Source organism: Macrotis lagotis, chromosome X, assembly GCF_037893015.1.
Source record: "Macrotis lagotis isolate mMagLag1 chromosome X, bilby.v1.9.chrom.fasta, whole genome shotgun sequence".
In the NCBI taxonomy this organism is placed as follows: Eukaryota; Metazoa; Chordata; class Mammalia; order Peramelemorphia; family Peramelidae; genus Macrotis; species Macrotis lagotis.
Window position 1 is genome coordinate 186,628,664 of NC_133666.1, and position 24,029 is coordinate 186,652,692.

General features: G+C 37.6%; 1 protein-coding gene across 1 annotated transcript in view; it reads left to right on the forward strand.

Moving 5' to 3' along the window:
- The window catches only part of GRHPR (glyoxylate and hydroxypyruvate reductase), a 26,441-nt gene continuing 2,412 nt past the window's right edge, over window positions 1–24,029 (forward strand). Inside the window, exons 1-7 of the mRNA XM_074205548.1 lie at window positions 1–125; window positions 6,884–7,014; window positions 8,405–8,477; window positions 8,674–8,790; window positions 11,695–11,783; window positions 12,327–12,431; window positions 18,848–18,983. Coding sequence (XP_074061649.1) covers window positions 40–125; window positions 6,884–7,014; window positions 8,405–8,477; window positions 8,674–8,790; window positions 11,695–11,783; window positions 12,327–12,431; window positions 18,848–18,983 — 737 coding nt within the window. The 5' untranslated portion in view covers window positions 1–39. The remainder of the gene's footprint in view (window positions 126–6,883; window positions 7,015–8,404; window positions 8,478–8,673; window positions 8,791–11,694; window positions 11,784–12,326; window positions 12,432–18,847; window positions 18,984–24,029) is intronic.

Here is a 24,029-nt window from a genome sequence, read left to right on the forward strand (position 1 = left end):
CCCCAGGCCGCGCCTCTGCAGCGTCCCTGCGGCGCGGCCATGCGGCTGAGCGCGCCACTCATGAAGGTGTTCGTGACGCGGAGGCTCCCCGCCGAGGGCCAGGCCCTGCTGGCCCGGGCCGGACTGTAAGCGCGGGGGCGGGGACGGGGGAAGCGGCCGGGCCGGGCCGGGGAGACGCCGCCCCCGGGGCGGCCGGGCCGGGCCGCGGCTCCTGCACGGAGGCCCGGGCGGACGTGGCGGCACCCCGGAAGTCAGCCCCGCCGGGCCCGGGCCGCCGAGGCCTTGGCCTTGGCCTTGGCCGGGGCCTCAGTTTCTTGCCCCGGCCCCGGGCCCCGCTCGGTTCCAGCCCGGCCCCAAGAGCCCCGACTGCCAGCGTCTGAGACGCCGGGGCCGAGGCGCGCGAGCTTACTTTGCTATTGCTAGTGCAACAGGGCCAGAACCCGGGATTTGCGCTAAGAGCCCCTTTAATGGATTCGTCCAATCCGGCCTTATTCCTTCTTGCTCTTTTGGGTACATTTAAAAATCAAGTTTAGCGGTAAATTTTTCCTCTTCTTGAAAAGGACTTGTGGGAAGGGAAATGCTGCAGGTTTCTCTAAAAGCTCTTTATTGAGGTTTTTTTTTTTTACAAAAACCTATTGAGGTGCTGGAGTCGGGAGAACCTGAGATCAAATTTGCTTTCAGACCCGGGGGGAGGCACTTAACCTTGACTGTCTCTCAAAATTAAAAGGAAACAGAAAAATCTCTATTTAAAAAAAACTAGGGGTGGCTAAAAAAAACTAGGGGTGGCTAGGTGGCACGGTGGGTAGAGCACCGGCCCTGGAGTCAAGAGGACCTGAGTTCAAATGTGACCTCAGACACCTAATAATTGCCTTGAGTAAGCCACTTAAACCCCATTTGCCTTGCAAAAAACAAAACTGTTCAGAGCAACTCCTTGGTTGGTACCCCACCCACTCAGAGTCTATCTGTTGGGCTTTCTACTCAGTTTTGGTGCCAGAAGTATAATTGCACCCATCTCCCAGGGTGGCTGTGAGGATCACGTGAGTTAACCTTTGCAAACCTTAAAGTTCTCTCTATAACATTGTTTTGTTACTATTACTGTTATTATAGCTTCTTCTAGGAAACCATGATCATCATCTCCATTTCTTCTCTTAGTTGACTGGCACATCTTTCTTTTCTGGCCATTCATGTCCTCGTTGATCTGTTTTATGCAGGTTTATGCCAATTAATGGTCATAGACTACAACCTGATATTACCCTCTTAATGTTTGTTTTTCTTGAGTCATTTCAGTCAAACCAGAATCTTCAAAATGGCAGTTTGGGTTTTTTTGATAAAAATATTGGAGTAGTTTGCCATGACCTATTCCACCTCATTTTACAGGTAAACAGGGTTAAGTGACTTTCCCAAGGATCACATACTAGTGAGTGTCTCAGATTGAATTTGAACTTGTCTTCCTGCCTCCAAGTCTAGCACTCTTTCATTGTGCATCTAGCTGCCTAAGGTCACCTTCACAAAAGGGCAAAAAAGTAAAATTGATTTTTTTTTGAGATTACCCTCCTTTGTGTCCTACACTGCAATCAAAGACATAAGATAAAATCTGTTAATATTTTACTTATGAAGGTCAAAAAAAAGTTAGGAAACAAGACAATTTGTTTTTTATGATCTGCCTTCTGCAAAGTTAAGCCTGGTTACATAGCTCATCATACCTTGTTAAAATTTAAGAGAAGATAATTAATACCTCACTACTTACCTTCTAAGGTTGTGAAAAAACTTTACAAATTAAACAAATTAAATCTAAAAAAAACAGAGCCAGTGTTGCGCTGTCCACCTAGTTGTCCAGATAATTTTGTATGCACTGGTAAAGTATTTTGAACCCCAACACCAAACCTAAAAGACTCTTTCCTCCTTTATTTATAGTGAAGAATAATTACTATCATCATCATTATTATTATCACCAGGAGGCCCAGGTACAATTTTGATATCTTCTTATCCATCCTTATCAGCTTTCCTACCTCACTGATTCATCAGCCCATATGTATTCTCTAGGTGCAATTGTTTATGTTTGCTTATCTGTTTCTGTCCTTTGTGTTAATATGTAAAGTGTTGTGTGCCAGTGTATACACACAAGAATAAAGCATCTGACCTGGAGTCAGGAGGATCTGAGTTCAAATTGGACTTCAGACATTTCCTAGCTGTGTGACCCCTAGCCAATGGTCTTGAAGACTAGATATTTCAGAGAATGTGCATATATGCATAAGAAGAAAAAATTCTCATGTAGAGCTCTTTTACTGATGAAGTCAGGCCTGTATCAAATATACACACATAAGATATATATATATATATACACACACACACACATACATACATGTATATTCTCATACAATACATATTGTTATATAACATACACACGTCTGTATATGGGTTTAGCATGAATGTATATGTGTGTGTATATATACACACATATATGTATATATGTACATATATACATACATACATGTATATTCTCATACAATACATATTGTTATATAACATACACACGTCTGTATATGGGTTTAGCATGAATGTATATGTGTGTGTGTGTATATATATACACACCTATATGTATATATATATGTACATATATATGTACATATATATATATATATATATATATATATATATATATATATATATATATATATATATTTGGGACCTGCTAATGGCACATTGGATAGTGTGCCAGGCCTCGAGTCAGGAAAACTCATCTTCCTGAATTTAAATCCAGTTTCAGGGACTTCCTAGGTATATGACCCTGAGCGAGTCACATAGTTGTTTGCCTCAGTTTCCTCATCTGTAAAATGAACCACTTTACTGTCTTTGCCTCAAAAAACCCCTAAATGAGATCACGAAAAGATACAACTGAATGATTTATTTCATCAGTAAAATGAGTTCCTCTTGGGAATTTCCGCTCCCAGTGCATATCTGCACATTCTCTGCAAAAATTTGTCTTCTAGAATTTCCTGGGCATTAAGGAGTAGAATAACTTGCCCAGGGGAATGCTGCTAGCTTTTATCAGTGGTAGGACTTCAACCCAAGTCTCAACTCCAAATCCAGCTATCAAACTCTTCTAAAGCTCTTTTTTTTTTAATCCAAGTAATTCCTAGTCCATTATCCTGCAGTCCATGTTCACCATCTTAGTGTCCTTGCACTGGCTTCCACCTTGAATTCCCTTGGTCACCTCCTCTTAGAAGGCCCTTGGAGGCCCACAGGTATTCTGTTTCCTCTATTTCGTTAGTTGCCCATCATTCCATCTTTCCCCATGCCTTACACCTTCTAAACCTATTCTTTTAATCTAAGCATTTTATATCTTTGTAAACATCTGTTTCCTTTGTTCTAGTTTTATTGGCTTCTAGTTGAGCAAAAAAAGTTTCTCATAGCTTCCTTTATTTTTCTGCTTCATTTTTACAACCCTATTCATCATCCTTAACATGATGTCTAATTTAGTATTTCCCCAGGCTGTCTGTCACACCAGCAGGTTATATACTCTCTTGCCTTCCCAGTCTCCATCCCTTGGTGAAATTCAGTTCAGAGCTTTAATTTAGGGTTACTAAAATTAGGAACTTTACTAATTGTGAGGTTACAGATACAAACAAGCAAGAGAATTTTGTTGTTGTCATTTTCAGTTGTGTCCAACTCTTTATGACCCCATTTTGGGTTTTCTTGGCAGAGATACTAGAGTCATTTCTTCGGCTCATTTTACAGTGAGGAAACTGAGGCAAACGAGGTAAAATGACTTGCCTAAGATCACAAACTAGTAAATGTCCAAGTCTGGATTTGAACTTATATCCTGCTGACTCAAGGCCCAGCACTCTATCCATTAAACCAACTAGCTTCTAAAGAAAATCAGTGTCTTCAAGGAATTCACATTCAAGGAAACATAAAGAAGACTTGGATCAGGGAGGAAGAGGATGGTATGGAAATATTCTGGTGGAGACCTGGATCACTACAAGATAAGGCCAAAGCTGGCCTACCAGAGCCCCAGGTGGTTCCAGAGGTGACATCCCAGGTTGTTCCTCAGGAAGAGGCATGACATGGTGGACAAGTAGCTTCTCCCCAGAATTTCACCCAATCCAAGGCACCCAGCAAGTGCTTAATAAATACTTGATTGATTGCCTGTGGTGAACACCCAATAAATATTGGCCTGGGTATCAGCATATTTGAGATTTAGGTCTGATTCTCTTGCTAGTTAAGGCAAGTGAGAGAGGTAGAAAGGCCCCCTTTTAGCACTAAGGCTCACAAAATAAATAACTCATTAAGAAGTTACAAAGTCTACATGCAAATAAAGGATTTTAAACCTGTCAGCATTACTCTTTTACAATAAACTAAGACTAACATAAAAAGGCATTATGAAATTGCTTCTCCTGGATTCTAGAAATATAAATTATGGGCAACTTCACATATGCCAATCCATAGAGTTTTATATACCAGTTGAGGAAAATTTGACAAATTATCAGGAGATAGCCTTTAAAACCTAGAATTTACAAGGTACCCCAGGCTTTTTAAATTCCTTTATGTACATTATCTCATTTGATCCTTTAAAAAAATCAAGAAAGGTCTTCCAATTCTTATTCTCATTTTACAGATGAGAAAATGGAGCATTAGAAAGTGTATTACCACTGTCACTTACCTTATAGATGTCAGAAGTAGAATTTAAACTACATCTCTTCTAACTCCAAGACTGGTGTTCTTTCCTTCATCCTGTATGATGTTTCATGTAGATGCTCAGGTCATGTCTTCATAATTTAAATTTATGTGGCACTTGATGATCGCCAGAGTACTTTCCTCACAAAAGGTGGATGGTAAAGATGACTGTCCTTTTTTTTACAGATGTAAATTTACAGATTTTTACCGAGGCTTAGATTAAAATGGTTTCCTTTCATGGAAGCTCACCATAAATGCTAAATATATTTTAACAGGTTCATTATTAATAGCTATACTTTCAAATTCAATATATATTAGAAGAACCCCCCTGAAATTTTTTGCTTGAGCATAAGTTCTTCAGTATTCCAACTTTCAATAGGCAATGGATAAATGCTTGTTGTATTGATCACATTCTATTGAGATTTTGTAAAAATACTTTTTTATTTATATTTTTTGTTGTTACATGGTCCAAAATGTCCCTAGTATCCTTCACCATCCCATATAACAAAAAAAAAAAGAAGAAAAAAAGAATAAAACTAATTGGTAATGGTAGCTAATAAGTATATGACACTTTACAGTTTGCAAAACCTTTACAATATCTCATTTTATCCACACATATCTAAGAGATCAGTGCTATTATTTCCTCACTTTACAGATGAGGAAAATAATGTATTTTTATTACATTGAAAAAATTTTAAATAGATGAAATGTTCCATACCTGTGAATCCTCTTCCCTTTGAGCATAGTTCCAAATTGTTCTTCAGAATGGTTTGGATCAGTTCACAATTCCATCAGTAGTGCAATAATGATCTGGTTTTTCCACATCCCCTCCATTATTTATTATCATCTTTTTCTTTCATTTAAGGCAATCTGAGTTGCTTTAGGTTGCATTTCTCTAATTAATAGGCACATTTTTCATGTGACTATAGATAGCTTTGATTTCTTTGTCTGAAAACAACCTGTCTATATCCTTTGATCAGTTGGGGAATGGCTTGTATTTTTATAAATTTGACTCTTTTTTTGTGCAAAAACTTTAATGGATAATTAGAATTATCCATTTTGCATTTCATTGTGTTCTCTAACTCTTGTTTGGACATAAATTCTTCCCCTCTCCATAGATCTGATAAACTATTCCTTGTTCTGTTATGGTTATAATATCCCCCTTTATGTCTAAATCATGTATCCATTTCCACCCTATCTTGGTATAGGGTGTGAGGAAGGACCTGTGCCTTTTAAAATACATCTGATGAAATGAAAGGAAAAATGCCATCCATATGTCCACTTTTTAAAACTTGTTTTATATTTTTTCATATGGTTTTTCCCCTTTAGTTCTGATTTCACAGTGACTAATATTGAAATATGTTAAAACAGAATTGTACATGTGCACCCTATATCAGATTATTTGCTGTAATGGATAGAAGGGAAGGAAGGAAGAGTGGTAGAAAAATGTGGAACTCAAAAGCTTGCAAAAAGATGAATACTGAAAACTATCTTTGCATGTAATTAAAATAATAAAATAACATTTTAAAAAACTATAAGGGGCAGGTAGGTGGTGTAGTGGATAGAGCACTGGCTCTGGAGTCAGGAGGACCTGAGTTCAAATGCAGCCTCAGACACTTAATAATTGCCTAGCCGTGTGACCTTGGGCAAGACACTTAACCCCATTGCCTTAAATAAAAAAAAATTTTTTTTTAAACTACATCTAACACTCTTTGTGATGCAGTGGATAGTGTACCAGACCTGAAACCAGGAAGACTGAAGTTCAGATCTAGTCTCAAATTCCCACACTAGCTATGTGACCCTGGATAAGTCTCTTAACTGCTGTTTTCCTCATCCCTAAAATGGAAACATCCTAGAGAACAACATAGCAAACCACTCCTATATCTTTGCCAAGAAAATCCCATGGACATTGGTTACACGGTAAAGTAGGACAGGACTGAACAGCATTAACCTACAAAGACCCTTCTGAAATCCAAGTCACTTAACCAGTTCAGTTTCCTCAACTGTAAAATGAAAATAATAATAATAGCACCTCCATTGAAGGGTGAAGGGGATCAAGTAAGATAGAGCATCCCATATGCTTTACAACCTCAGAGCACCTTATAAATATGAGCTTTAGTTAACCAGTGACAACCATGAATGTGTCTAGGTGTTTTCTGAAGCCTGAATGGATAGGATAAGCATTAATTATCCTTTGTTCTTTCAGTTCTAAAGTAGAACAGTGGGACTCCGATGAGCCCATACCCAGGGAGGACCTGCTGAAGGGAGTGGCTGGGGCACAGGGTCTTCTTTGCCTTTTGTCTGACAAAATAGACAAAAAGCTGCTGGATGCTGCAGGTGTGTATTTGGGATCCCAGAGGAAGATTTCATACTATAACTGAGCAGCTCTGGTTGAATCTGGGTCATATTTTGGGATTGGCATCTGCTCCTAAACCTGCACTTATTATTTATTAAGACAGTCATTTATTTTTAATCAGTTTGGTCCAACTTTCCACCAGATAGATAATGGTTGCTGCATTCAGAAATAACCCTTTACTGCAAGGGAGGGTTTGAGAATTTTAAAGAAGATGACCAGGCAATGGGATTCCATTCCATGCATCTGAGGAGAGAGAAAGTGCTTTCAACTGTTGGGGGGACATCAAGGAGATGGCACCTGGATTGGACTCACAAGGAATGAGAGAAGGAATGATGAGGAGAGAGGACAAGGAGGGAAGTAACATCAACAATAAAGATAAGAGGAGAAAGAAGAGTCCATCCCATGTAGGAAAGCATGAACAAAAGCACAAAGATGGACTTTTGTTGCAAGACAGAAAATAGTCTGATTTGTCCTTGGGTTAGTAAGCATCTACAGCCTTTATTTTTTTTTTAAGGGCACTCATTTATAAAGGGAATGTAAATAGCTACCTTGTAAACTAGGGCAAGTCATCTATAACATCTCTGGACCTTACTTCACTTTTCTGTAAAATAAGAGAACTAGGTGAAATCAGAAATTCTTAACCTTTTAGGTGTTTTGCACCCCTTTGACAGTCTAGGAGAAGCATAGGAACTCCCTCTAAGACTTTTAAGATGCATAAAATGAAATACACTTATTTTTAAAATATTTTTAATTTTTAAAACCTGCCTTACCATGGAGTCTTAGGTTAGTGTTGTGGCTTTAGCCACCTGGACCACAATCTGAGCCTTTATTTCTTGGTATGTAAAATGGAGGTTATTTATATCACTAATTTGAAGTGTTGGTTTAAAGAAAGTACTTTATAAATTATACAATCTTACAGTACTTACATTGAAATAAAGATGTAATTTTTTTTCCCATCAAAGTTCACAGACCCCCTAATGTATATGTATATATCATACATTTTTACATGTATTTGTGAATGGATGGATGTAACTCTCAGGTTAAGAAATCCTGGGTTAAATAACCTCTAATGTCCTTTTCCAGTTTTAAATTCTACAATCCCTGTGGCCTGGTTTTAGTATGTACCATACCTTGCATAATATAGGCCTTTAGTAAATGTTGGTTGTGTGTAGCTAAAAACCAATAGAAGACCTTTTGGCAGGAAAAAAAAACTGAATTGGCCCAAAACAGAAAGAACAAAGGTCATATTTTCTAAAGAGAAGCAAACCATGTTAGATTATATATCACTATCCTTCAGTAGGTTTAATGTTTAAGACATCCTGGATTCTGTAAAACAAGACAACCAATTTTTGGTTTCTTTCTACTTATCAGGACCCAATCTCAAAGTTATCAGCACACTCTCCGTGGGAGTTGACCATCTTGCCCTAGATGAAATTAAAAAAAGGTAAATGCAGTCTTATGTCCTTCTCTAAGGAGATTGTAGGAGTTACTAGAAGGAGAATAATCATAATATAATAATTTTTAATAATTCAGACAAAAGGATTGACTAGGAAAGTAGAAGGATTAAGAAGAATTGAAGAGGAAAATAAAGAAATATTCTCCATTGTGGTTATGGAAGCTTTTATCTCCTGTATTTCTAGAGAGATCCGTGTAGGCTACACGCCAGACGTCCTAACAGATGCCACAGCAGAGCTTGCTGTTGCCTTACTCCTCACCACCAGCCGCCGGCTGCCAGAAGGTATTGAAGAAGTGAAAAAGTGAGTATGTGTATGTTGAGGAGATTCAAAGTGGTCTGTTATTTTCCTGGCTAACTTTACATTCTACATGGACTGATAAATGGAGAGTGTCTTCTCCAAACCATCTAACATCTTCCCCCCCCTTCTCTTTTTCTTTCCTTCTCTCACTTTATTTTACTCTTTTTCTCTTTCTCTCACTTTTTAACCATGAAGCATATTTTATTGTAGTGTAATTTTTAAAGATTGACTTACACATATGGTAATTTTTTATTGACGAGAATATGTTCATTAATCCTAGCCATAGCTCCCCATTCCCTTGAAACAGTGTCCAGTCAAGACAGCAAAACTTCCTAAGGAGACTTTTGTTTTAGCTGGTTGTTAACATGTGTGATGGAATTACTAAGTAGGTAGATTTTAAACTCATCTTTTTTGAATGAGATAAATAGAAACTTCATGGATCTTCCTCCAAAGGGTGAAAGAAGTGGAACATGATTTACCCTTCATGAGTCTCATTGCGGGGTAGGAGGGTACCACAAAAAAAGACACTATAGAAATTTCTAGCTCACTATGATGCTGAGTGTATTAATAAAAATTGTGATTGAAAACTGAAAGAATAGACAACAACTAGTGATTTAGAATGATTGTTGTTGTTCATTTCGTTTTCAATCATGTTCAATTCCCTGTGATTCCATTTGGGATTTTCTTCACAAAGATACTAGAATAGTTTGCTATTTCCTTCTCCAGTTCATTTTACAGATGAGGAAACTGAAGCAAACAGGATAAATTGACTTATTCAGGGTCACCCAGATAGAAGTATCTGAAGCTGAATTTGAACTGAGTACTTCCTGAATACAGACCTGGTGCTGTATCCACTGTGGCACCTACCTACCCTATATATCATGATCAAAGGGCTTCAATTTTCCACAAAAGTAACAAGGTCTTTTCTACCTTGTTACTAAGTGGAAGCTAGTTTTTTTTTTTTTTATTAATTTTATTTATTTAAGGCAATGAATCTAAGTGACTTGCCCACGGACATACAGCTAGGCAATTATTAAGTGTCTGAGATTTGAAGTCGGGTCTTCCTGACTCCAGGGTCAGTGTTCTATCCACTGCACCACCTAGCTGTCCCCAGGAAGCTAGTATTAATAATATTAAAGCTCTTGGTTTAATTTAAATTGTCCTGGTTTCAGAGGATAAGTTTGGCTAGGTACAAAGTGCCAACTTTGAATCAGGAGACTTGATTTTGAGTCCCAGATTAAACCTTTGTGACCTCAGACATGTTATCACACTACTCCAAACCTCAATTCCCTTATCCAAAAAATGGAGACATAATTTTGTAATACTTACTTCACAAGGAGAAATGCTTTGTAAACCATAAAGTACTATTTAAATAAAAGCTATTATTTTTACACTCTTCATTTATGGCCATCTTCCTTCCTGCACTGTCACTTAGGAGAGCATCAGGGCAATTTACCAGAAGTGAGAACTACCTCTGCCTTCAATTCATCTTTACAGACATTAAGCTCTTACTTTGTTTAAAAATAGAGTGATTGTTACATTTGTATTTTGGGGTACCAGCTTCCCAATTAACTTGTAGGGTTTTTGAGGTTAGGACCCTTTTGTCCACCCTGGAACAAAGCAAGTGTGGCCAAGTCAAAACTAATTTCATAATGATACCTGATATTATTTGTCTATGAAAATACTCCTGCTTTTTCTAACTACAAATCTGTGGGAGGCCAGATTTTCTTCACATACCAACCAAAGCATAGTAGATGGAATACAGAGATAGATATTAGAATCCAGCTGACTTTTAAGCCAGAAATTTTAAAAGAGATTTGCAAAAATATTTGAAATAATGCCTCTTTCCTCATCAAATGTTATTTTGGAAAAGTTATTTTTCATATTTTACATGACTGTCTATTTATGAAATGGGCATCCTATTTCTTGCCTTCTCAATGGATGGGAAGGAGTGGAGGGAGGAAAAGAAAATTCTTTCAGGAATAAAATTTTTGAAACAGATATAGAGAGATATAGATATATAACATTCTTTTAAATAAAATGTTATTTATGTTACATGTAAGAGTTTTTTGTTGAGTTGTTTAAATTGTGTCTGACCCTTCATGAACCCATTTTGTATTTTCTTGGCAGACACCGGAGCCATTTTCTTCTCCCATCTCATTTTACAAATTAAGAATTGTGGCAGACAGGGTTAAGTGACTTGCCCAGATGAGCTAGAAGTGTATGAGGTCAGATTTGAAATCAGGAAAATGAGTCTTCCTAACTCCAGGCCTAACATTCTATCTATTGAGCCACCCAACTGTCTGGTATTATAATATAATATAGCATATATTAGAATAACATAATAAATCTATTATATTGTTAAATATTAAAAAATTTTATAATGTCTAAAATGGTAATTTAGTGTTATTTTAAAATTTTATAATGGTAAATAGCAGTAGATACTACCAACATAAACAAAAGCTCTTTGAACTCTCCATAATTTTTCAGAGTGAAAGACAATCTTGAGAACAAAAAGTTTCATGACCATTGAAGTAGAACAATTCCTGATAGCCTGAGTGCAGTCTATTTGAGAGGTTGAGTGTGTCCCCATCACTGCTAATTATATTTTCTTTTTAGGGCCTAGAATCAGGAAGATTTGTCTTCCTGATTTCTGTCTGACCTCAAGACACTCATTAACTGTGTGACCCAGAGCAAGTCATTTAACCCTGCTTGCCTTAGGTGCAGTCTGCAAAATGAGCTAGCAAAGGAAATGGCAAACCACTCCAGTAGCTTTGCCAAGAAAACTCAAAATAGGGTCATGAAGAGTTGGATATGACTAAGAAAAAATGACTGAACAACATTCTTGAGATAGACTATTGAGCTCTTGCCACAGTATTTCACCTTTTTCTTATCTTTTTATTCCAGTGGTGGTTGGACTTCATGGAAACCCCTTTGGTTGTGTGGCTACCAGCTCATGAACAGCACAGTTGGAATTATCGGGCTGGGAAGAATAGGTAACATCTCTTTTCTGCATTTTATAAAATTGGTTGGAACTGAGGACTTGCACAATAAACTGTTGTCTTGAAACAATGCTGAGTGATCCTTTTTTGTTCAGTTGTTTTAATCATGTCCAACTTTGTGATACCAAAAATTCTCATTTAATTTCTTATGCCCATTCATGATATTTTGAAACAGTGGAAGGGGTAATTGTTCTCCCATTGCACTGATTTGGACTTCCTCCTTTCCAAACGTTTGTTCTCTCAAGCACAACTAATTCTATTATCCAAAGGAATTTAGAGCTTGCTTTGGAGAGAAAAAAAATGACCAAACTAACTGGAAGAGACCTTGTCTTGTGCTCAACCGTCAACCCACATCCTTTCTCTAATTAATGAAGAGTTAATAATGATGAACTTAACTAATGCTTCCTTTTCTCCCAAGATCAAGGGAGCAAACCAAATGGTTCTGTTCAGTCATGATTACAGGAAATAACTGCCACCTCCTACTTTGTATGGAGTAAATGGGACATAATGACATGGATGCTTTTTTCTTATTTTCAGGTCAAGCTATTGCCCATCGTCTAAAACCATTTGGTGTTGAGAAATTTTTATATACTGGGCGTCAGCCCAAACCCAAGGAGGCAGCTGAGTTCCAAGCTGAGTTTGGTAAGTTTGGCATTCATCTGAAAGGTAGTCAGGCATATATTCAGATTATTTCTGATTTATGTCTTGGTACATCCTGCAAATGAGAATTATTCAGGTCAGCTTTTGTTTGCTATTTGCTCCAAAACATGATAGGGTAGCTAGGTAACAGTGAATAGTAGACTGGAGTCCAAATTCCTCCTCAAACATTTAACATTTATTAGCTGTGTTTCCCTGAGCAAGTCATTTATCCCTGATTACCTAAAAAAAAATAATAATAAATAAATAAATAAATAAAACCATGATATAATAGAGAGAAATATGACCATAGTATATAGAAAACTGACCTTGGAGTTTAGAAGACCTGGCTTCATGTCCTGATTCTGACATAACTGACCTGAGTCCCCCTAGATGAATCACTGAAACTCTCACCATTCCAAGTAATTCTCTATTTCTTGATCTCCAAATTGGGAGATACTATTTATAACCTCTATTTTGCAGGTTTATTGTGAGGGAAGCACTGAATAAATCATTTAATTGTGACCTATAACTGACTGTTTGTCAAAAGCATAATAAACCTTTATGTGGTGGTTTCTTGGTCTGTGACCCCAATGGTCTTGCTGTCATTTTTTCATCAACTTAGAGTTTTCAAACTAGAAATGACAGAGTCATCTAATTTAAATCAATGCCTCATTTTATAGGTGCACAAATTGACTTTCCTGTTAGCTTATTCTGTAAAGTGAGGAGACTAGACTAGCCAGTTTCCAAGGTATCTTCCCTTTCTAAGATTGAGTAGACTAATATTAATGATTTTAAAATAATTACACAGTACAAATGCAAAAATCCAGACAGGTGAAGGGACTTTGGTCAAAGTCACAGAGTTCATTAATAGCAAAGACTATCAAGAAAAAATTATGGGGGCAGCTAGGTGGCACAGTGGATAGAGCACTGGTCCTGGAGTCAGGAGGACCTAAGTTCAAATTTGGCCTCAGACATTTAATAATCACCTAGCTGTGTGACCTTGGAAAAGTCACTTAACCCCACTGCCTTGCAAAAAAGGAAAAGAAAAATTTATAGGTCCTAGGCACTATGCCTTTTAGCTCCCAGTGTAGTACTGTGTCAAACCAGATTAAAAGACAGCATGATAAAATAGAAATAATTCCAGCTTTGGATTTGGGAGATCTAGGCTAGACTCCCAATGGGAGTCATGGGACCATAGTTAAATCAGATAGTCTTGCCCAAAGGATGTCACTCCATACTCAGGAATTAACTATTTTTGAAGTATTTCTATCCATTTCACTTGTATGTCATTGTCCAACATTCTACCCAAAACAAGGGGTCCAATATGATAACTAAGAAAGAGGCCAGGAACTCCAGAGCAATTATCTAAGTAGTTTAATAATCAAATGATACGGGGCAGCTAGGTGGCGCAGTGGATAGAGCACCAGCCTTGGAGTCAGGAGTACCTGAGTTCAAATCTGGCCTCGGACACTTCATAATTACCTAGCTGTGTGGCCTTGGGCAAGCCACTTAACCCCATTGCCTTGCAAAAACTAAAAAAAAAAAAAATAATAATAATAATCAAAGGATACTCACATCAGGGCAGTCTAAGGTGGCAGACAGTCAACATATTGAAATTCCCACAACACCCCCCAAAAACCCCCATGGTAATTACAGAAATCAGACAAAAGGAAGGAGGAGTTTTAGAGTATGTTAATGCAGATTGGCTGATGTTTTGGGGTTTACTCTGCTCATCACTGGGCTTGTGTTCCAGACACCTGGCTGCTATATCAGTGCTGTTTGGACTGAAGTCCTAGGGATGGGAGTCAATGTGGTCATGCCCCTGGTAGTGTGCTTTCTTTTGGCTCATATTAATCTTGGTTTACATTATTCATAACTTTCATTGATAAGTATTTCATATTATTGTAATTATGGCTTTCACTTACAGAAACTTGCTTGGAAACCCACGTTATTCATGACCTTTACTGCTAAAGACTTTTGCTAGAAAGCCCACATTATGGCTTACATTGCGGCTTACATTGCTTAAGGAGTCCACATTATGACTTACACCAATAGGGGATCCCACCACTATGCTAAGCACTTTACAATTATCTTATTTGATCATCATAAAAACCCTAGGAGATAGGTATTTTGATTATCTCCATTTTACAAATGAGGAAACTGAAGCAGAGGGTAAGTGACATGCCCAGGATCATACAGCTGTCTAAGATTGAATTTATACTTAGGTCTTTCTGATTCCAGGTCAGTATTAAAATCTGAGATCTTTGAATAATTTCATTCAAAAAGAATTATCTTGGATTTAATTTTCCTGATAATATTTCTATTATAGATCATTCTATTCCCATGAAACCTAGGCCCTTATTAAATGAAATTATGATTAAATGAATAGACTTTAGAGTCAGGCAGGATCTTAAAGATTTGACCCAATTCCATCATTAACTTTTTCAAAGATGGAAATGGAGGCCCAGGGAGCATTGAATGATTTGCCTAATGTCACACAGGTAACAAGAAGCAGAATTTGGATCCAGATCTTTTGGCTTCAAATCCATCAATGCTTTTTCTACTTTGTCACATGTCTAAGAAGCATATCTTTTAGTTATTTCACATACTTTGACTGTTTCAGCCTCTAAACACAAAAGTATTTTGAAATTCCTCATTTCATAATGTCTCATAGTTTTTTGTTTCCCCACCATATCCTTCCCTTTTCAATCTCTGTATCTAAATATTTTTCCTCTATGTTTTGGTAAAATAAATTTCAGTTGCCTATTCACAGCTAAAAGTTTTTATAAGTTGCATGAAAAATAAATAATTTTGTCTAACATTTTATAACAATGGTACATACACAAGTGGATAATAAGTACAGTTTCTCAAAGAATTGTAAACATTTTTCACACTTGTTAGTCTTTTAGGGAAATTGCTCTTATGTCATCCTAATGTTCTCTTTATAGATTTAAGACTTGTTTTCCCAACTTACATGCACACTACTAAATTGGCTTTCTGCTGCACAACTGGCTATATGCTCCTCCTCCTCACCCCATCAAGATTCTAGGAGTACACAAGGGATTGTCATGTTTCTAATACTGCCATTCTGAGGCAGCCCTTCTACCTCTATCTTTCACCAGTGATTAGTATCCCAGTATCCCTTAACCAGTTAATATCTCCTGATAGAATCAATTAGCAATTAACATCAGTTAGATTTTATTGGGATATTTACTGATGAAAAAAGCTACAAACATGTGTTCTTCAAAAGGATGGAGATGAGAGTGGCCACAGTCTTTCCCAGTTTGTATCCAAAGTAATCTATAAAAGATGCAGTAAATCACCTAGCTTGTGCCTCTTGTACAAGCACAAATATCTATCAATTTGTTAGTTTTCTTCACTTCTCAGGGTCCTATGGGTTCAAGGACAGTGATGGCTGGGATCATCTGTCACCTCCAGTCTCCCAGATTTAAGAAATATGATCTTTGAGCATAATAAATGGTTGAGAGGAATGAAGGAGAGTCTGACCCTTTCCTACTGATGACGACTCAGATAGGACCTTAGTCCTTAAGATCCTGTCTAAATTCAAGGAAATTCTCCTATGATACATATAGTAGCTAATATTTTTATAGCACATTATCTTTTGTTTGCAAAGCATGTTACATATATTCTGTAATTGTATCCTCATGACACCCCCATGAGGTAGGTATTATTACTATCCCTACTTTACAGATGAAGGAATGGAAGGGCATCTAAGGGGAAGTGACTTGCCCTGGGTAATACAGTTAGAAAATGTCAAAGACCGGATTCAGACCCAAGTGATAGAGTTTGTTCATGAACTGAATAAAATTTCTAGTTGAAGGGCAGCTAGGTGACGCAGTGGATAGAACACTGGCCCTGGAGTCAGGAGTACCTGGGTTCAAATCCGACCTCAGACACTTAATAATTACCTAGCTGTGTGGTCTTGGGCAACCACTTAACCCCATTTGCCTTGCAAAAAAAATACTAGTTGAATTCAGCTCTCCTGAGTCAGTCTCTGGATGCATGCTATTGGTACAATGAACAGGTTTAAAGCCTCTGTTCAGGGTCTTTTCTAGGAGACAGACTAGTAGGTCATTCACTGGACCTTGTCAAGGCCCTAAAATATGTGTGCATCTGGCTGGCCGGAAGTTCTTTGCCAAGGCAATTTATGGGTCAGGAGAGGTTTTCAAGTTTACATCCAAGCCTGGCTTCTTACTTGAGTGACATGGATCACATTTCTAAGGATTAACCATGAGAAGTAGCGTGACTTTATCTGTATCTCTTGCCCACCAAAAATAGGACATGCTCAGAGAAGAACCACATTTAGGGACATACACGGAAGAACATGAAGTTTTCTCTTGCATTATCTAGATCAGTCAGTCAGCATTTATTAAACTCCCTCTGCAAACAGGCACTATGCTAAGCACTAAGATTCAAAAAGAGGCAAAAGATAAGTCCTCTGTTCTTGAGAAACTTACAATTAACAAGCACATAAATCTATATTAAACAATCAGGACAAATAGGAAATAAACAATTTATTATCCATTGGGGGTTGGTAAAGGCTTTCTGTAGAAGATGAGCTTTTAGTTGGCACTTAAAGGATCTAGGAGGGGAGCAGCTAAATGGTGCAATGGATAGAGCCACCAGCCTTGGAGTCAGGAGTACCTGGGTTCAAATCTGGTCTCAGACACTTAATAATTACTTGGCTGTGTGGACTTGGGCAAGCCACTTAACCCCATTTGCCTTGCAAAAACCTAAAAAAAAAAAGGATCTAGGAGGCAGAGATAGGGAGGGAGAGCTGCTGTTGCAGCCAGGGGGACAGCCAGAGAAAATGTCCAGAGACATTTCTGAGAGACAAAGCGTCTTGTTCATGGAACAAACAGCAAGCCAGAGTCAGTGGAATGAAAAGTACATGTTGGGCAGGAAGGTTTAAGAAGACTGGAAAGGTATAAAGAATTTGATTACTATAGAGGGATCAGAAACATTATGATTCAATCTGATAGGTTTAAAAAATGACCTCACAGATATTTTACTGAGATCCATCTCTAAACATGTACAGGAATAATTTGGGTTTTCTAACAGTGAAAGAAAAAAATGAGATAATTCATAAGAAGGAACACTTTAAAAAAATTTCGACTTAGATTTGAGATTTCACTGATGTAGAGCAGAGATGGCTTACAGGCCACATGCAGCCTGAACCAGATGAAAGTACAGTTGGGAAATATTAGCAAAATAAATAAAAATCGGGGCAGCTAGGTGGTATAGTGAATAGCGCACTGGCCCTGGAGTCAAGAGTACCTGAGTTCAAATCTGGCCTCAGACACTTAATAATTACCTAGGTGTGTGGCCTTGGGCAAGCCACTTAACCCCACTGTCTTGCAAAAACCTAAAAAAATTAAAAATAAAAATTAATTAAAATGTAATAGAATGTAGATGACATTTTAAATTAATTCAATATATATCCCACAGGGATCCTCATATAGTTTTTGGTTTTTGTTTTAATTCATTTTTCAGTTGTGACTGACTCTTTGTTATGCCATTTGGGACTTTTTTGGCAAAGGTAACAGAAGTTGTTTGCCATTTCCTTCTCCTCATCATTTTACAGATGAGGGAAACTGAGAGAAACAAGATTAAGTGACTTGCCTGGGTCACCCAGCTAGTAAAGCCAGATTTTAACTCAGGAAGAAAAATCTTCCTGACTTGAGGCCCAGTCTATTCATTGTGCCACCTAGGGGCCCTACCACTGGTATAGAATTTTCCTAATGAGGGAAACAGCTTTTACCTTATGATGATATTTGTCCTTCATCGTCAGAGAAGACTATGACATCAGGGAGATGAAGCTATGACATGCACATGAATTGGATTTGAGTGAGGGGGTGCTGTATTAAGTCATCAACTTCACTTTCTCTTCCAGAGCCATCTGGGTCCAGTGTTTAGATAGGAGTCAGAATGACTCGGGATGGCCCTGGATGCCAGGTTAAGTGACTTGCCCCAGGTCACACAGCTAGTAACTGTCATCCACAGATAGCAACTCCTACAACTCAAGAGTCTCAGCTTCCCCAGGCACTTCAGTGTTAAATGATTTGCCTGGGGTGACCTATCCTATACATCCAAGGTGGGTCTTAAGCCCAAACCTTCTTGGCTCTAAGGCTAGCCACACTGCCACTATTTTTTTTTCAGATTTTTTTTTCAAGGCAATAGGGTTAAGTGGCTTACCCAAGGCCACACAGCTAGGTAATTATTTGCAAGGCTTATATAATCATTTCAGTCCTAAAAAGGAAAATGAGGTCCTTCCAATAAGTGTTTTCATAGGAGAGATAAGTATATCAAACCTTGGTTCCCATTCTATCTGGAGTGACATTGTTCTTTTGCCTGTTCTGTTCCTATGCTACTGATCCCTCCCCCATTCTTCCCTTAAGTGTCTACTGAAGAGCTGGCAGCCCAATCGGATTTTGTTGTAGTGGCATGTGCTTTAACCCCTGAAACTAAAATGCTGTGCAACAAGAACTTCTTTCAAAAAATGAAGAAAACAGCTGTGTTTGTCAACATAAGCAGGTAAGAAAGTCTGATGATTTTTTTTTAAAAAATAGATATCACTTTGCTTTTCTAATTTTGACTTCACATTTTCAATGCTACTGATACCTGTTTGAACATGTGTGATTCTTTCTTTGAACCAAGCCAAAGAGAAAATCAGAAATAAAATGAAGACCATGAATTCTATTTGATTCTGAAAAGAAAACATTCAATCTCAACTCAGCAGAAGTGAATAGGACATACTTCTGCAGAAAACTTTGCCAATTATTTTGTAGCACAGAAAATAAAGTGACGGGTTTAGAGTAAGAAGATCTAGGTTTGAATCCATCCTCAAATATTTAGTAGCTATGTGACCTTGAGGAAGTCTTCTTAATCCATTACATATCATCTGTAAAAGAGATTACAACAGCCCCTAATTCACAGGGTTTCTGTGAGAATCAGTGGAAACACTATATGTAAAATGTTTTTGTTAACCTTACAGTGTTAAATAAACATTTTTTTTTATTTATTTTTTATTTTTGCAAGGCAAACAGGGTTAAGTGGCTTGCCCAAGGCCACACAGCTAGGTAATTATTAAGTGTCTTGAGACCAGATTTGAACCCAGGTACACCTGACTCCAGGGCTGGTGCTTTATCCACTGCACTACCTAGCCACCCCGATGCTCTGAATTTCTTAATTGAAGAATTCCTTACTCTGAAACTTGTGTAGTTGCTCAGTCATTCATTCTTCAGGACCCCATCTGGAGTTTTCTTGGCAAAGACACTGGAGTGGTTTGCCTTTTACTTCTCCAGCTCATTTTACAGAAGAGGAAAACTGAGGCCAACAGGGTTAAGTGAATTCCCTGGGACCACACAGCTAGTAAATATCTGAGGCTTTGACTCCAGGCCGTGCTCTATCCACCGTGCCACCTAGCTGCACAGTGAGCTTTTACTTAACAGTATTATAAACTGATTTCTTGGAAAATTGCCCTAAGATTAAAAACTTACTGTGAGTGGTTTTGCTTGCATCTTTTCTGAGTGAAATAACCATACAAGATTTCTGATACAGCCAGTAATTGATGGCACAGTCACTTTGGGGCCCTGCATTCCTATGAATTGGATCAAGTGATTTTTTTTTCACTTTGATCTGCTGTGAGAGATAGAAAGGAATGAAAAAAGATGTGCTCCCTACCTTCAAGATCCTCTTGGCTTATTCAGAGCTAAAACTAACACATGTATAAGAGACTAATATAGGATTACATATAACAGGGTAAATATGAGGGACAGTTTAAATATGTTAGTGGCACAGAGAAAGAGAAGAGCATTGTAGCTGAGAAAGGCTTCATAGTATATCAGGAGTGTGCATCAAAACTAAGGGTTCTGAACTTGAAGTCTTTGACTTTTAAAAAAAATGGATACTAATTTATTATATTTTTAGAAACATTTTTCTGAGGTCTATAGGTTTCACCAGAATGCCGGGGGGGGGGGGGGATCCATATCACCAAAAAAATGGTTAAGCCTTAAGAGATGTACTGAATATAAATAGGAGGAGGAATTAAGAGCATGTTCATGGTAAGGAATAAGGAATGCAGGCAGTGAAGATAATAAGCAAATAGTTTAGGAGTCTTAATATATTTAAAGGAATTGACACAACAAAGAGCGCAGAAATTGTCATCAAAGAAATTATCCCCTTGCCAAGCAGAGATATGTCAGCCAAGAACTCCATTAGTGTTTAGAAAATAAATTCATTTTCAAAAGCCTGAGGTTAGTTTTCATAACAAACTTTTTTCTTCTTTTAATAACATTGGAACCACAACATTTAGTTTCTGATATTTCAGTCCGCAGTACACCAAAGGAAGGAGTAGCATTGGTCCTAAAAGGGTGTGGGGGCACACAGCTGTCATCCTGCTACTGGGGAGGCCAAGGCTGGTAGATTACTTGAGTTCAAGAGTTCTGAGCTGCAGGAAGGCTAAAGCTGATGGGATGTTTGTGTTAATAAGTATTAGCACCAGCATGGTGAGCTGCTTCAGCCACCAGGCTGCTCCAGGACAGGGGAACTGGCCCCGAGTGGGGAGAGTGGAGCGTTGGTGCTTATAGGTAGGGTTGGAGGTCTATAAGCGACCGCTGCACATCCAGCCTAGGCAAGAGAGGGCCTTGCCAGTCTCCTGTCTTTCCAATCCCTACCACCACCCTCCCCCCCCAAAAAAAAAAGCACTGAAGAAGGCAGGAAGAGCCACTGTACCAGATCATGGAGGAAGTGTATACTAAAGAAACATAATTTTGAGAGTATTGAGAGATGTTTTTAAGATAGCCAGAGAAGAAAACATAATAAACAAGTAGTAGAAAATCATGAATGATATTACAACTGAAGAAAGACCAGTTAGAAGAAATGAAAAGCTAACCTAATATAACTTCTCTTTTTCCTCTATGAAATTTTTATAAGAAAGAGTTACACTTGAAGGATGTTGTTGGAAAAACTATTAAGAATAAAACAGGAAGTCTTTTCTAATCAGTATTCTAAAGCAAATCACATCTTCATTTGTCATACAGTTAATTAGAAGGAGCAAAGACTATGAAATCCTCATATTTGTTGATCATTTTTTTAAGTATTTGGTTTTGCTGTTCAGTCATGTCTGATTCCTGTGATCCCATTTGGGTTTCCTTAGCAAAGATACTAGAGTGGTTTACCATTTCTTTCTCCAGTTCATTTTATGGTTGAAGAAACTGAGGCAAACAGGATTAAGTGACTCACCCATAGTCATACATCTAGTGAATGTCTGAAACCAGATTTGAACTGAGGAAGATGAGTCTTCCTGACTCCAGGTCCAGCACTCTATCCACTGAGATGGCTAGCTGTCCTAGATTAATAAATAATCTTAAATGTTCTCTTTCAACAAGATATCCCCCGTCATCAAGCACCTACCAAATAACATGCATAACATAACATAAAAGACAATGGAGATACAATGACAAAAAAAACTAAACTAACTCGGTTCCTCAATAAGTTTATATCCTATGACACAGAAAAACAAAAAAATTATAAAATAAATAACAGTGATATTTAAGGTAAATATAGAAATCCAGGTTTTAATGGCAGATCTGTCACTAACTTTAAGAACATAGAATATTCCTTGATAAATAAAACCCCAAGGATTAGTTGTTTAGTCTTCTAATCATTGATATTAAATAAGACTTTGAAAAGGAAGAGAGACAGGTATAGTGAGTGGATGAAGAGCTAGCCTCAAAAGTTAAGGAGACCTGAGTTCACATGTAACTTCTGACACATATTGGATATGTGACCTTGGGTAAATCACTATCAAAATTCTAGTTAGTGGTTTCCAACTGAAATAAAGACAGGGGCCTATAACACACACATAGGCCATATTTTCATTTAATTTTAAAATGTAATATGTATTTGTTTATGTACCCAAATACATTTTTAAATGTTTTGGGTTCCCCTAGCAATGTCACAGATTGCGGGACATATATCTGATACCCGCTGTATACAACCCTCTAAAAATATAGATTGCAAAGAAGGTGCCACTGCATTGGCAGAAAGAGTTTCCTCACCTGGAAATTCCCTTACCAATAAAATCATAACTCTAGTCCCTATTCCTATACAGTAGGGAAACATGCTTACCAAAGGTGTTTGTCAGTGTTCAGTATAATAAGTCAAGAGTTTTAACATAGAATTCCTTTATATAGTAGTGTCCTCCAGATGCTTCTGTTTTTAGAAGCCATTGATTGAGTTGATTGTGCCAAGTCCAAGAATACTACCAAACCTCCTAAATGAATGAATGAATGGAAAAACATTTATTGCCTGTTTACTATGTGCAATCCACATGGGAAAAAAAACCTAAATGAATGAAGAATACCTACTAGAAATGGTCCCCTGGGACATTATACATCTTAGATAGATAGGGCAGTAGGCTCAGACCCTAGAGTCAAGAAGACCTGAGTTCAAATCCAGTCTCAGATGCTAGCCATGTGACCCTGGGCAAGTCATTTAACCTGTTTACCTCAATTGCCTCAGCTGTAAAATGGGGATAATAGCATTTAACTCACTGGATTGTTCTAAGGACAGAATGGGAGAATATTTCCAAAGTGCTTATTAGCACATAGTAGCATCTAGCACATAAATGGCAGTGGATGAAGACTTAACTCAGTTAATGATTTTCATTAGTGGAGCAAAGCAGTATTCATAAAACTAGAAACATCAAGTTTTTGCACTATATGAAAACTACCTGGAATAGAATTTTCAAGAGGAGAGATGACTTAAAATATCTTTTAAAAACTTCTACCAGTCTTATAAAAATGCCTATTGGTAAGAAGAGATTTTTTTTAAATGTATATTTTTAGAAGGGTACTTTAGTTGATGGTGGTTTTACTTAAAAAATATGGTGCCTTATGCCCTGAAGTTTTTAATACTTTCAAGTAGCTTCTGAGTAAGAACAATAATGGACCATCAGATTGAGATCATTTTTTCCAGTGGTTTTGGAGATAGTATTCTGGTCTATTTATCGAGGAATTATCTGAATCTTATCAAATTTTGACCATGACCCTGGGTCCATCTTCTCTTAGTCCTGGTAATGGTCATTTTTAACATACAGAAAGACTACTAAATGTTTGTCCTTTGACAACATACCCTATTGTCTAAATTATACTCTGTAGTTGTAGGGATAGTTCACTGAGGTGTTAGACCCATACATCTGTAGAAGCAGGAGACCTGGCAGGATCAATTTGGAGAAATTATGTATCAATCCCTTAATAAATGCTTGAAGTAATAAAAGCTAGTTTTAAAAGGATCACTTAACTTTTAAGAGCCATGATGTGGTTTAATGCACTTGTCCCACTTATTAAAATTTTGAGAACAGAAGGTAAAATAAAGTCTTAGTAAATAGTTCTCTATTACTGATATAAAAATTTTTTCAGTGCTACACTTAGAATGGACCTCACATGTATAATTAATTGGGGTTTTATTTGGCTATTTTTTCTTGGGTGGGAGGAGTTGTGGGGTTTTGGGTTTGTTTGTTTTTAACAAAAGGCTATTGAGTTCTTTATTGGATAACATACTCCAAAGTACTGTTCT